The sequence below is a fragment of the Acinonyx jubatus genome, chromosome C1, assembly GCF_027475565.1.
Source record: "Acinonyx jubatus isolate Ajub_Pintada_27869175 chromosome C1, VMU_Ajub_asm_v1.0, whole genome shotgun sequence".
Lineage (NCBI taxonomy): Eukaryota > Metazoa > Chordata > Mammalia > Carnivora > Felidae > Acinonyx > Acinonyx jubatus.
This window is the reverse complement of record NC_069381.1, coordinates 77397513-77413302: the sequence shown is the minus strand read 5'-3', so window position 1 is coordinate 77413302 and position 15790 is coordinate 77397513. Positions and strand designations below refer to the sequence as shown.

Below are 15790 nucleotides of genomic sequence, written 5' to 3'. Positions count from 1 at the left end.
TGGTTGCAGTAGAAGGTGGGAATTCAGGAGAATGTATAACATCCCAGCGCTGGAACCCATTCGTTAAGGTCAGGGTAGGACCAGAAGCAAGTGAGCTAACTTGTATCAGGAGCCTGAGAAGATTGAGCTCCCTCAGGGCTGGGGTTGGGCTTGTTTTTATCAAGAGTTGTGGTTGCATTGAGACAGAAATTGGAAATGTATATGGCATAATAGCTAATGAGGGTGACTCTCCCTCAAGTGAATTTTCAAGAGTGAAGGATTAAGGATGGTCTGCCTATAACTGCTGTACACAATATACTAAATACAATTGGGGGAAAAGTATAAAAATATGAAAAAATGTACCATGCAAACACTGAGCAGAAGAAAGCTGGAGTGTCTGTATTAATATCACATAAAGTAGACTTCAGAACAAGGAATAGTTCCTAGGACAAAGATTTCCTGGTAGTAGTAGGGTCAGTTCACAAAGACCTAACGATCTTAATTAGGATTGTATATATTTAGGAGTGTATGTTTCCTAACACGTGTGCTCCTAACAACAGAGGAGTGTGAAGCTGAACTGGTAGAACTGAAAGGTGAAGTGAACAAATCCACAGTTGTAGTTGGAGTCTTCAGTACTTCTGTGTCTCAGTAATTGATGAAATGAGTAACTGGAATATCTGTATGGGTGTAGAAGAACTATGCAACATTATCAACTAACTTGACCTACTTGGCATTTATGGAACATTTTACCTAATAACAGCAGAATACATATTATTTTCAAGTTCACGTAGAACATTTACAAAGATAGATCATATTCTGGGCCATAAAATTTAGAGTAAATGGAACCATACTAGGTATCTTCTTTGACTAACAGCATTCAGTTAGAAATTAATAATAGATATCTGGAAAATCCCCCAAATGTTTGGAAGTTAATGCATTTTTATCCATGTGTCAGAAAAATCTCAAAGGAAATTAGAACATATTGAATTAAATGAAAATGAAGACACAACATTATCAAAATTTGTAGGATTCACCTAAAGCAGTATGTAGTGGAAAACTTATAGCATTGAATGCTTATGTTAGGAAAGGAAATAAGTCTCAAACCAATATTCTAAGGTTAAGAAACTAGACCTAGAAGAGGAAATTCAACCTAAAGCAGGTAGAAAGAATAAGAAATAAAAAGAGTAGAAACCAGTGTAATTGAAAACAGCACAAAACAAAAATAGAGAAAATCCATGAAACCAAATGCTCATTCTTCAAAATCATTAATAAAGTTGATAAACTTCTTTCTAGACTGATAAACTTTCTCTCTAGACTAAAGAGAGAAGAAACAGTAGAGAAGAAATAGTAATCAATGTTAGGGGTAACCTTGACTTCTGACTGATACATCCAAGTTGTCTTATATTCTGGAGCTGTTCTTCATGGTGTTATATTTCCTTTAATTAGATTCAGTTAAACAGTTTTAACATCTAGATGACAGGTAATGTGACTTTGCTTTGAGTCAGGAAGCACATAACATAAGTTGTTCCCATTATTAGTAATACCAAGATTGATTACCTTGCTGTTTGGTTACCACAGACTCTCTGCCTTGTAAAGATAAGGTTTCTTCTTTGCGACTATTAAGTAATCTATTGGAAAATACTTTGGTACCAAATAAGTCTCTTGTCCTCTATTCACCTTGTACGTGATAGTTTTAGCATCTACTGACTGAGTTTCCAAAAGGTGATTTTCATATTTTCTCATTTTTTCTATACTTATTAGCTAATGTTCCTCTATAAAGAGACTTTTCTCTTTCTTCCTCTCTAATCTCTTTTACTCATTCACGATGGACTCTTGTATCACTCCAGCTTCATGGACTTGTGTTTAATGTTTCATATAATTTTTAGTGATTTTTAATGCTATTGTTATAGTGATATGCCATTCTTATTTAGCAATAATATATATATACACACACACACATACATACATATATTAAACTTTTTTCAAATGTTTGTTTATTTTTGAAGGAGAGAAAGAGCATGAGTGGGGGAGGTGCAGAGAGAGAGGGAGACACAGAATTTGAAGCAGGCTCCCGTCTCTGAGCTGTCAGTACAGAGTCCAACGCGGGCTCAAACACTCGAGCTGTGATATCATGACCTGAGCTGAAGTCACATGCTTAACTGAGCCACTCAGGCACCCCTATATATATTAAACTTCTTAGCAGTTTTTAAAAGTTAACTTTATTTTTAATTAATTTTGATCATTGATGTTCTTCAGAAAGCATTTCTGCAGTACATAATTACTGAATGATTATCTCTGACAGGTCATTGATTTCGTTTTATGCTGGACCTTGATAGTTTGAACTTGATATTGTTGGTTTTCAGAAATGATCGAGTGAATTTATTACCAAATTTAGCATTTAGTACACTAAATAAAATTTAATATTTAGTATTTAGTAATACTAATTAAATATTGCATATTAAATCATCTATAAGATAAAACCAAAGCATTAAGATTAAACTGTTCCTTTAAGTATTTGTTTTACATGTTTCATGTCAGTTTTTCCAGGAAGCCCATAGAAGTAGAAGTGATCCAATGATATTTCATACAATTGTATGTTTGACTCTGTCCCTTTTGAGTGTAGGGGGGCATGATGTATTTGTTAAACAATATATCCTGATAACCACTGTCTTTGAGTCTTGCTTGGTCTATTTAAAAGCTTTTTTGGCTTACACATAAGTGCTTATCATTCATTTTATTCTGAGTAAGTAATTTTGTCCAGCAGTCTGTTGGTTAGGATCAAGCATAAACAAGAAGAATTGTAGTAGTTAAAGCTGCTGAGTGCTGAAATGACTGCAGTTTGAAGTTCTTGGGACCTTTGTACTAGGAAGTTCTTAAGGGGAAGCTAGAAAAGATTTCTTCTGACATTCCTTCCTTTTGCTGTAATTCTAGAAGAAAGCATGAAAGAATTATGTGATACTTTTAAGAGCCAAGGGTTTGATTTGAAGAATAAAAACTAACCTTACTTAAATTGAACACATGAATAAAGGTTAATAAACTAAAGACTACCAGTTTCTCAGTGGAAGTTGTGAAATCTGCACAATTTATTTTAGAGAAAGTATTTGTTCAGCAGCATTAGTAGGAATTACCCGATACCTGATTATCTAGTAGGTTTGCTTTTCTTTATGAATATGGAAGTTAATGTTTAACATCTCTTCCTGCATTCTAAACATGATTTAGCTCTACTTCAGTGACATTTTAAGAAAAAGCCAATTAATTTGTAATATTTGGTAAGTTTACAGAAGTCTAAAAATTCAAATAGAGTAATGACTTTACACATTTAGTAAACTTTTAACACTTTTCTTCAGTATGCTTGTAAATCTGGACAAAAGTTTTCTTCCAAAACTAATTGTGACCTTAGTCTAGATTAAATGTTTTACAGTAGTTATCAGCTTAAGTAATAAATGAGCATCCACCATCATGGAAGTAATTGTTTTCTTAACTTTTTTTTTCCGCATTAAGAAAAGAATCTTGCAGTTTAAGTGTGTAAATAACCAGAGATAAACTTCCACCTTAAAGGATATATATGATTTCTTAATTTTTTTTTTTTAGTTTGTTTTTTTTTGACAGAAAGAGAGAGCGCGCGAGAGAATCCCAAGCAGGCTCTGCACTGTCAGTACAGAACCTGATAGGGCTTAAACTCAGTAACCTTGAGATCATGAACTGAGCCAAAATCAAGAGTTGGACACTTAACCGACTGAGCCCCAGGGATGTATATAACTTTTAAGATGTTGGGAACAAGTCATTTTAAAAGGATACACCAATTATTCAAAAAAATATTCAGTGTGGTAGATCTTTAAATAGTACATCCATATTGCTTGGATTTTTAAAAAATAACTATTTGGAGCATGTGGTAGAGGAAGTTACAGACTTTTTTGGGATTCATATGCTGAAGCTGAGAGCAAGATACAGATTCTTTTTTAAATTGAAGTACAGTTGACACATTAAGTTAGCTTCAGGTGTACAACCTCATGATTCAGGAATTCTATACATTACAAAATGCTTACCCACAATAAAAGTGTATTACAGTATTATTGACTGCATTCCTTACGCTGTACTTTTCATCCCTGTGACTTGTTCATTTTGTAACTGAGCATTTGTACTGCTTGATCTTCTTTACCTCTGTCACCCATCCCCCACACTCTTCCCTTTGGTAACCACCAGTTCTCTATGAGTCTGTTTCTATGATTGTTTACTTAATTTTTTTCTTTCTGTTTTTGTTTTGTGGTATAGACTCCTACTCTGGACTACTTGCCTTGTGTAATAGTTTTTTCAGGTGCTTTGTAGAAATGTACCATATTTCCATGCTAGTATAAATTGTGGTTATTTTTGAAACAAATAGATTTTATAGGCTGTTTTTGCAGTCTTCAGTTACCACTACCCATGTTAACATAAAGTATATAATAGAGGGGAGTTTTGTTGTTGTTGTTATTTAATCAGAATGTAGTTGGCATTAGTGTCAATAGTACATGATGATTCAACAGTTCCATACATTATGAAATGCTCACTGCAATAAGTGTAGTTATCTGTCACCATGCAAAGTTACTATATTATTATTGACTATATTCCCTGTGCTGTACTTTTTGTGTTGTTGTTTTTTAAACCAAGAGTTGACTAATTTATTCAGCAAATACTGTTTGCTCACCTACTATAAAAAGCACAGTTTAGTTCTGACAATGCAGTAGCACATCAGCCAAACTTGCTGTCATTGTTTGTATATATAGAGGTAGATATTTTAAAAATTAGTTACAGGGACACCTGGCTGGCTCAGTGGGTTAAGTGTCTAACTTCAGCACAGGTCATGATCTCACGGCTCTTGAGGTCAAGCCCCACTTTGGGCTCTGTGCTAACAGCTCAGAGCCTGAAGCCTGCTTTGGATTCTGTGTCTCCCTCTCTCTGCCCCTTCCCTCCTCATGCTCTGTCTGTCTCTCTCAAAAATAAACAATAAAAAAAATACACAGTTAATTGTTTAATTAAAGTTGTGATAAAAACTACAAAAAAGAATACAGAGTTCCATGAAGCATGTGGGTTCCTAAATAGAACATATAATGAACAGGTTTTGAACTCAGTTGCTTGATTTATAATTAAATTCAGGTGATATTTGATATATCTGTGTAGACAGTCCTTTTTCCAGTTTGGATTTTTTTTCATAATAAACCTCTCCACTAAACACAAATTTTTGCTTTTCACTGTATCACTCACATAGTCTTCAAGCATTGAATGTGAGAATTCATTTTTTTGTTTTACTCAAGACACAAACAAAAAAGATTACTAAGGGTTTTCCGACTCACTTTTGTAATTTTTGTAATGCCAGAAAAGCATATGGAGTTGAAAAACAGAGGCTTCACCTACTAAACAAAATTCTATTTCATTGGAGTGGTATTGCTGGTGTCACAGAAACATTGAGATTCATTGACAAAGGTGAATTTGATGTTAAGTGTAGAGAAGTCATTCATTTTTTGTTTTAATTTTTTTTAAGTTTATTTATTTTGCAAGAGACAGCATGAGTGGCAGGAGGTTGGGGGGGCAGAGAGAGAGGGAGAGAGAAAATTTCAAGCAGGCTCCACAGTGCCAGCACAGAGCCTGACACGAGGCTTAAACTAATGAAACTGCGAGATCATGACCTGAGCTGAAACCAAGAGTCGGACACTTAACTGACTGAGCCACCCAGGTGCCCTGAGAAGTCATTCATTATTTATAGACTTTTAAATACATTGTCACTTGCTGACTTACCAGCCATCATAACTGTAGCAGTTTTCATTTGATAAACCATGTATTTGTCCAGGTTACGAATGTGAATATGAAATACACTTTTCTAAGAATTTTTTATTTTTTATTTTTTTAAAGATTTTTTGAATGATTTTAATTTATTTTGAGGGAGAGAGAGAATGTGAGTGGGGGAGGAGCAAAGGGAGAGAGAGAATCCTAAGCAGGTTCTGCGCTTTTTATTGCAGAGTCTGACAGGGGCCTCAATCCTGTGAGATCATGGCCCCAGCCAGTATCAACAGTCGGTTGCTTAACTGACTAAGCTACCCATGCCCCCGTAAGAATTTGTTATAAGAACGTTATGTGAGATGTTTACATTATTTTTAGATGCTTATATATTTTTAAATGTTTATTTATTTATTTACAGAGATAAGAGCGGGGGAAGGCCAGAGAGAGGGAGGGAGGGAGAGAGAATCCCAAATAGGCTCCATGCTCAGTGCAGACCCCAGTGCTGGCCTTGATCCCACAACTCGTGAGATCATGACCTGAGCGGAAATCAGGAGTTGGACACTTAACCAACTAAGCCACCCAGGTGCCCCAAGATGCTTATATTTAAAAAAAAAAAAAAATTTTTTTTTTTTTAACGTTTATTTTTGAGACAGAGACAGAGCATGAACAGGGGAGGGGCAGAGAGAGAGGGAGACACAGAATCTGAAACAGGCTCCAGACTCTGAGCTGTCAGCACAGAGCCCGATGCAGGGCTTGAACTCACGAGCTGTGAGATCATGACCTGAGCTGAAGTCGGATACTTAGCCGACAGAGACACCCAGGCGCCCCAAGATACTTATATTTTTAATACTATACCGTTAATTCTTAGAACAATACATATTAAAACAGTATATTAATTGCCTTAATAATATTTCAACCCTTATGTGGCTTAAAGATAAGAACATGGGCTCTGTAGTCCATACTCCCAATTAACAGAACTGTCAATTGCTGTGTGACTTTTTAGTTTCCTTATTAGGAAAGTAGAGGTTCTAGTGAAAGTTAGGTGAGAATACAATGCACTTAAGGTGTGCCTGCCACTTAATGAACACTCAGTAGATACAAGTCGCTATCATCTTTGTTGTTACCATAAACTTTAAAACCAGGTTTATAGTGAGTGGAAGAGGAACATTTTAAAACAGAACAGCTGTATCAGAAATGGTCAAGGTTTGGACGCTGTGATAGGTGCTGTTAAACCTCTGAGCTTGGCTTTGATGTTTCTCTTCCTTCCTCTCAAAAGTTGATCATTCTTTTCCTGATCTCAAGTCAACTTCATGAAAGTCCAGTTTTTGTTTTGGTTTATATTTAAGTTTTTGCTGTTATGTTGTTGGTTTTAGGATTTTAGTTTTTTGTTTTTTCTTTGTCTATTTGGTCTGGAAAAATTATAGAATGAGGTAGACCAGCCATGCTCAGTTCTCCTAAATAGACATGGAACTAGGAAGTTTTGCCTCACAGTGTTCACCTGTTTCACAGCCTCTACCCCTCATGGCACTTGTCCTGGTAAGGAAGTGACAATACCCACATTTGCTGCAGTTTTTTTGGTTTTTTTTTCCAGGCTTTGTAGTGCCAGTCACCTTTCCTGACATCTCCTTTTCCAGTGTGAGTGAGTTAAAAGGCTTCAACAAACAAACCTCTGTTTTATAAATAACATTTTCTTTTTTCCTGTGTAAAATGAAAAAAAAAAACAACAAAAAAAAAAAACCCCAAACACTGAAACAGGTAGTTTACAGTCCACAGCAGCATATGTTAACATTGCCACTTTGATGCCAGTTCTTCCACTCACTGGTTGTGTATACTTAATCAGGGTACTTCTTTAGTTCTGTGTATAATAGAGGCTTGCTGAGACTTAAGGAAGTTGATACTCTACAGTAATACCTGGCACATAATGAGTGCTCAATGGTACCTATTATTAGGATTAATGTTAACATTATTCCATTATTCTACCAGCTTGCTTGAGAAATGTCATAGGCTGTTAGTAATAAAAACCAAAACTTAGAGGTAAATCTGACTTGGCAAAATTTTTAGTAGACTAAACACTGACATAAGTATCACTGTCCTGACCATATTTAGATCTGCAAAGATTTGAAACAAGAAGAAATAAATAAATTTGAACCAAAAAAAATTGGAAATGGTAGAAATAACAACCAAAAAAGAGTTAAATTGCAGAAGCTATAATGGGTCAAATTTGAAATGGACCAAAACCCAAAGAACAATAAAACTTCTAAATCAATATATTTAATCTTATTTGTAAAATTTACCCTATATTACTCAGAGAATATATTTCTCCAGAGAAACAATCAGTAAGACACATACATAGTTTTATTGAGAATAATTGACTCATGCCATTATGAAGGATAATAAGTCCCATGATCTACCCTCTGTAGGAAAGCTAGTGGTGTAATTCTAGTTCAAGTTCAAAGGCCTAAGAGCCAGGGAAGCTGATGGTGTGAATTCCAGTCCAAGGGTAGGAGAAAACCGATGTCCCAGCTCAGGCAGGCAGCAAGGGAATGTATCTTCCACTTTTTGTTCTGTTCAGGCCCTCAGTGGATTGGATGATGCCCAATGACATTGAGAGGGCAATGTACTAAGTATTCTGGAAGCACCCTCAGAAACACCCAGAAGTAATGTTTTAATCTGGACCCCGTGGCCTAGTCAAGTTGACACAAAAAATTAACCATGATAAGTCCAACCCTTGTCAACTTCACAACCATGTGCATCTCCTTAAACCATACTTATTTACATAAAGACAGCAACAAGGTCATAATTCTGCCTAACATGATACGGTTATCCTGTGCGCAACTGAAAATGCACTAACACCTTCCCCTGAAAAGAAGTTAATGTCTTTCAGTAATGTTTTCCCTTCTTGATATCCTATAACTTAAATACTCTGATGTAAAATTAACAATAAATACTTTGATATAAAGTCCCTGTATCTTATATGATAAGAAAAGAGGAAAGAAAACACATATTCTTTGCAAAATTAGAAGGAAGTACTCTTGACAATAACAGTCCTCATTTCTGTCATGTGATTGTAGCTTATATTTATAACTGTCTTCTACCCACTCTGTATTCCCTTCACTTTCAACAAGCACTTCAGCTGGTCATGATTTTTTGCCTGGTGAGGTAATCCAGACCTTGATTCCTGAAGGGTTTAGGCCATTAGTAATCCTTCCTGGTTTTTCATTGACCTTAATCACAGGGTGTGGTAATACTAAGAGACTCTCTAAAGGACCTTCTTGTGTTCCAGACAGATTTGTTTCCACCTCTTGATTCCTGGATTTGTGAATCCTGATTGTGGAAGAAAAAGCACCACATAGTGGATTCAGAGCACATTCATCATTCTGGAGAACCTTGCCCCAGCCCTGCAAGATACTGCCATTTAGCTGGCACTGTCATTTAGTCTGCAAAAGGTCATTCCACCGTTTTGTCAACCCAGCTGCTTCAGAATGTTAGAAAACGTGTCAAGACTAGTGAATTCCATGAGCATGGGCCCATGCTTTGTGGAATACTATGATGATGGATAAGGCATTCTGTAAGTCCATAGGTGATAGTTTTGATAAAAGCATTGTGTGCAGGGAGGGCAAATTCATATCTGGAGTAAGTGTCTATTCCAATAAGAACAATGCTGCCCCTTTCATGATAAAAGCAGTCCAGTGTAAGTAACCTGCCTGCCACCAGATAGCTGGCAAGTTACCCCAGTGAATGGTGTCATATCAGAGGCTCAGTGTTGGTCTTTGCTCTTGGCAGAGTGGACTCTCATCAGTGACCATAACCTTGGTGAATGGAAGTCTGTGTTGCTGAGATGCATAACCTCCATCCCTCCCACCATGGCTGCTATGTTCATAAGCCTATTGGACAATGTTGGGTGGCTGAGGAAAGAGGCTGACTGGTAACCACCGAATAGGTCATCTTATCCAATTAATTTTTAAAATTCTCTGCTGAGGTCACCCTTTGGTGAGCATTCACAGGGGAAACAAATAAATGTCTTTTTGTTTTTTAGCCCATTGAAAGAGGTCTGTCTGTATCTTCCCCAGATTTGTTACCAATTTTCCCTTCCTCTACATTAAACTAAGGCATGTCTGGCATTTCCAGTTCATTCGCTGTGAGCCACCTTTTGGTCCATTTTTCAGCCAACCAAACAAATGCCAGAACTTTTTCTAACTCCCTAAGCTGCAACAATAAATGAAGAGCCTATATGAATATTAAGAATGATTCCAATGAAAATACTTTTTGTCCAATAAAAATGCATATGAATATAAGTGGACAGGAATAATTACCATATAGGAAGTTGATAATTGGGTGAAATTAACTTAGTGGTGTTAGGTTCATTCTGAATATTTTTTTTTAAGTATATCAATGCTTGTATAATTTTCATTAACATATTTGTATTAATAGACCCGGAATCAAAACTTCCTCAAGCTCCAAACAATAGGGTCAGAAAACATCTACTTGGTGCAGGTGGTAGAATTGTAAAAATGCCCCGTGTTTATTATAATTTACTATGGTATGTAACACAAAATATTGAATAATGCTGTAAGTGCTACAATAGTTAGGAGGGAATTTATGTGGGGCACCTGGGTGGCTCAGTTCCTTGACTGTCCGACTTTGGCTCAGGTCATGATCTCCCGGTTTGTTAATTCCAGCCCCATGTCGGGCTCTATGCTGATAGCTCAGAGCCTGGAGCCTGCTTCGGATTTTGTGTCTCCTCCTCTCTCTGCCCCTCCCATGCTCATGCTTCTGCTCTGTCTCTGAATAATAAATAAACGTTGAAAAAAAATTTTTTTTAAGGGAATTTATTTAAGAATATAGCAGTAGTTCAGAGAAAGGGCATGAATAAAAACAATGACAATGAAGATGGAGAGGAGCAAGCAAATTCAAGAGATACCTGGAAGAAAAGGTTTGGGTATGTTATGGGTTGACTAGAAGAGGGAAAGTTTTGGCTTGGCCAATTGTTAGATGGTGGGATCCTTAGCAGAAATAGTATATACACGAGGAGGAAAAGATGGGGAGTTGACTTGTAACATGTTGAATGTGAGGTGAATATGCAGGCAACCAGACAGAGAAAACCAGTAGCTAGTTGTAAATACGGATCTATAGTTTAGTAGAAAGATCTGGACTGAAAATACAGATTTGAGTTTATATACTCTGTGTATCTATGTGTGTACTGTCCCTAGAATTTCATCATATTCTCCTTCTTACCTTCTCTCTTTCCTTCTACTTTCCCCTTTTTACTGTTATATAGATTTTCCTTGGCAAGTTCATCCACTGCCTATACTGACTACATAGAGATAACAGCTAATACTGCCTATACATACAGACTATATTGGATAGCGGATTAAATCACATAGGATGAATCTACAAAATAAGAAAACAGATTAAGAGAAAACACACAATATTGAAACCCTGGGGACTGATAGACACATACACATGTACATGTACATATAATCGTACATACCTGTATGAAGTAGCAGAATTGGCAGAGGCAACAGAGAAGATAGGCAGTAGAACTATGGAGGAGTAGCACCTCAAAATTGAAAAAGTTTTAAGAATGGTCAGTAAAATTCAGTAGACTATCCAGTGAAGGTAAGAGCTGAATAAAAGGGCTTTCCATTGAGTTTTTTATACCATTACTGGGTATTGATGTTGTTAGTGATTGGAACAGTTTCAGTACAGGATGAGAACTAAAGCTAGTTTACAGTGGATTAAGAAACAACCCTGAACTCAAAGGGAAATATGAAAGGAGAAATAAGATGTGTAAACTATGGAATTTAGAATTTATTCCTTGAACAATAGAAGATAATTCGATGTTTTATAAATTTTATTGATAAAAATGTGTCCCCAATGTTAGTATAGTTTTTTTTGTGCTTAGTTATATCAATTGGTTTATACCAGAGCAGTGATTTCATTCTCATATAGATCATTTGGGTTTGATGTTTTCCTGGGTATCTCCTAATATAAAATTGTGGCAAACAAACCCGAACTACAGTTGTCAGGGCTTTAGATTAAGGCAAAAAATTCTAGTATTACTCATGAAATAACCATGATCTCATTAAAAAATACGGCGCTTCCAGTTTGGATGTGGTCATTACAAAAGAGTGCCTTTTCCCTATTTAGCAAGGTAAGTATTTACTAAAGTGATAATACCTGCCACACATGTACTCCTTACATAGAAATACTGTTTTAATGGTGCCACAAAATTACTAGAAGAAACAATGTGTAATACATTGAATTAAAAAGTCCTCATTTTGTTTAGTAAGTGAACTATTAATTTTTAAAAATCATCTTTTTGGGTAACTGGAGTAAGCGAATATCATGTTTTAATTAAGCATTTACTAGTTTTAAAATAAAGTTTTAATTTGATATCTGTCTTATTCCTAATATATTGAAGAGTGAAAGGAACTAATCTTTACTCAAGCTAGTTCAATAGGAGGTGGTTCTCTGTGACTCTTTTTTGGGATTTTCTTTTTCTTTACTGTGTAAATTAAATGGGAAATAATAGTTTCTTTTAGGAAGTCTTACATAATGGTGAATTATATGTCTTTTGCTTTTTTAAACAGCTTTTTATAGAAACTAGTTTAAAAAGGGATTTTTTAAATGGCTGCATTGGTGTTCACATTAAAAAGCAAGAAGGGAAATGGAAAGGTTTCATGCTTCCATGGTTAATTTCTTTGTGCAGCAACTCCTTTCTCTGTTTCTAGCAGTGATTTTCATGCATATCCTTAAAGAGATCTCCATTTCTAAGAGCAAATACATTTTTATTCTGTTGCAATTTAGGATGGTTCATATTACTATGGATGCCTTATTTTTATTTCTGTTACATTAAAAGAGAATTTTCAGTTAAATATTTACTTTTTTTTATACTGTGTACTTCTGTAGCATGTAACAGTGCTGTCCCATAGCAATATAATGTGAGCCACATATGCATTTTAAAATGCCATTTTAAAATGAGTACTTAATAATTATAGATGAAATTAATATTCTTAAACTCTGTATGTAAAATATTATTTCAACCTTTAACCAATATAAAAATGCTTAATGAGGTGATTTTGCCTTTTTATTTCATATTAAGTCTTAAAATTCAGTTTGTATTTTACATCCTTTCTCAGTATGGACTAGCCACATCCTTTCTCAGTATGGACTATTTCAACCCACATTTCAAGTGCTCGGTAGCCACATGTGGCTAATGGCTACCCTACTGTACAGAGCATGTCTATAGAGTCAGAACAAATTCTTAGTATTTGGATGGATGGGAAAATAAAAGGAGACATTTATCTTCCATGAATTAGATTTGTTTAGTATAATATAATTTAGTATAATTTGTTTAGTATAGTTACCAACACAAAATAATGTGATCGTCTTTATAGATACCAAGCCTGGACTTTTTTATTCCTTGGAAAATCATTTGGAGGAGATAAGCTGGAAGTAGTGGGTAGATGGAGCTTTTACATTTGGTTACCCTTAATAACTGTATTGTGTAATTGCATTTATTTTTATTGTATGTATATGTTCATACTTTTGTGGAATTTCATCATACGTCTATAACTTGTAGCATAAATGCAATTCCAACTACAATGAAGATTTCGTGCTGCAACTAGAGAAGGAATTGGTCCAAGCTCGTCTGAGTGAAGCTGAGTCTCAGTGTGCACTAAAGGAGATGCAGGATAAAGTCCTGGATATAGAGAAGGTGAGAACAATATAAATAGTGTCACTCCCAAATTAGAGGGGACATGTGATAAGATGAATTTATTGAGCAGTTAAATTGGACTTGGTGTTTTCATACATTGGAAACCTTACATACTAGTTACTAAGAGAGGAAAGGACAAAGAAAATGAGATTCTCAGTTATTCTTTGTTGTTGCCATACTACTCAAAGCCCCTTTTTTTTAAGGGTTAAAAAAGCAAAACAAAAAACATTAGAGCCCTTTTAGAGGAAGACAAGCAGGGTAATGTTGATATGAATAATACTTAAACGTTGAAGAAGAGAAACTTAGGGAATACATATTAATGGTTGTCTTCAAATATTATAGTATCTTCATCTAGTGGGATATGACTAATACATAAACGTGTCAGAAAAAATTTCATCTGCGTGTAACTGTTAAAACTTTGCTAGCTACATAAGCCACCTCAGGATATGTAGGAAGATCTTAGCCCAAGGCATACTTAGGGAAGCTAATTTACTTCTTTTCAGGATTATTAAAGAATTTTAAGGGTTAGATAAGTTAGTAGAAATAGAAATGCTTTTAGATTTCTTGTAACTCTCAGACTTGAGAGTCTGTGTTCCAGATCACAAACTCTGAATCTCTTTTTTGTCCTCTATGAAATCATTGATGGCTTGGGCTCTATGTTAAGTGTTCTTTTTATTTTTATAGTATCTAGCTATGTGAATAAAAGCCTGAGCGCATGGGTGGCTCAGTCAGTTAAGTGTCTAACTCTTGGTTTCTGCTCAGGTCATGATATCACTGTGAGTTCGATCCCTGCATTGGGCTTTCTGCTGACACAGAGGCTTCTTGGGATTCTCTGCATTCTCTCTCTCTGCCCCTTCCCCACCACCCCTACTCCCGCCTATCTCTCAAAATAAATATAAATAAATTAAAAATATTTTTTGAAAAGCCTCATAAATAATGAACATGACAGATAGCCTCAAGTTGTTCTTATTTCTTTATGAACTAAAGCAGGTGTAACTACCATCAGTAGTGGAATAATTTTGCTAGAAAACTGATTGCTATTTTTACACTATTTTTGGAGAATTTTTTCTCCTATTTGTTGAGAAAAAAGCCAGCAAGAATGCTGTAAAAAAATGTATAACAGAATATTTGGTTTCTAAGTTGGAGTACCTTGGGTTCTGTGATGTAGATAAGAATCTGGATCTTTCAGTTTTGAAAATTTGGAATTTGAAAATTTGGAAGAAGTATCCTTGGGTCCAGTTTAATAATGGATTTCTTGGGGTGCCTGGGTGGCTCAGTTGGTTGAGCGACTGACTTAATTTCGGCTCAGGTCATGATCTCACAGTTATGAGATCAAGCCCTGCATCAGGCTCCATGTGGAGACCACTTGGGAGTCTCTCTCTCTCCCTGTCTGTCTGCCTGTGTTCTGCTCACATGTGCTTGCACATGCATGCATGCTCTTTCAAAATAAGTAAACAAGCTTCAAAAAAAATTATAAAAGTAGATTTCTTAAGTAGCTATGTTGGTATTTTATGTTATAGAGTAGAAAGGAAATTAGAAGGCTTCATGCTTCCTATGGTTAATTTCTTTGTGTAGGAAATACAGGAATTCTTTGTGTAGGAATATATAGTAAATTTCTGGTTTTCAATTGGAAGATATTTATAGTCCATCATAAAAATGTGTAGTTGGCAAGTATAACTTTATTATCTCTGTGGGCTAAAATCTTCATCCTACCATGAAATATTTTAGATAGAAAATTTCACAGATTCAGGACTTGAAATCTCAGTAGTACTTAAGTTTACCTAAGGAGCTTTTACTAGAGCCTAATTCAGGATCTCTTGGTCATGGCACAGAGCAATGTAATAGGGGCTACACTGTATCCCAAGATGGGTCTGTCAGTATGGTAAGGAATCAGTCTAAATCTTGTACTCTTGAAGCAAATATTTAGATCACCTTGGTGTTAATTTCTTAATCCTGATATAAATAGTGGCTAATGTACAAAGATTTTATACTCCTTTCCAAAGTAACATGCTGAAAAAATACAACAAAAAGGATTTTGGACTCTTCTTTTCCATAAATCTTTAAAATGTAAATGTTGTTCATGCTTTGTTTGGAGACCTAATCAGAGCTTAGTAAGCTTATTGTCATGTTGGAAAACATTTTTAATCATGTTGCTTCAAAACGCTGATTAGTGTTTTACTAATAAAGCAGAGTTAGACTTTCTCTGTCCTCAAAATTAAGCACAATTACCCTCATACATTCCTGGTGGGATTGTAAAACAGTGCATTGGCTTTGAAAAAGCTTGACAGTTTCTTAAAAAGTGCAAAATTAGCTTCTGCTCCAGCAATTCTCCTTAGT

At 35.5% G+C, this 15790-nt stretch overlaps 1 protein-coding gene across 16 annotated transcripts in view; it reads left to right on the top strand.

The window, feature by feature from the left end:
* EVI5 (ecotropic viral integration site 5) overlaps positions 1-15790 on the top strand; it is a 231241-nt gene that overhangs the window by 128521 nt on the left and 86930 nt on the right. For all 16 annotated transcript variants that reach the window (XM_027058598.2, XM_027058590.2, XM_027058587.2 and 13 more), the window contains one exon: positions 13319-13453. In XM_027058598.2, the coding sequence (XP_026914399.1) occupies positions 13319-13453 (135 nt within the window). The remainder of the gene's footprint in view (positions 1-13318; positions 13454-15790) is intronic.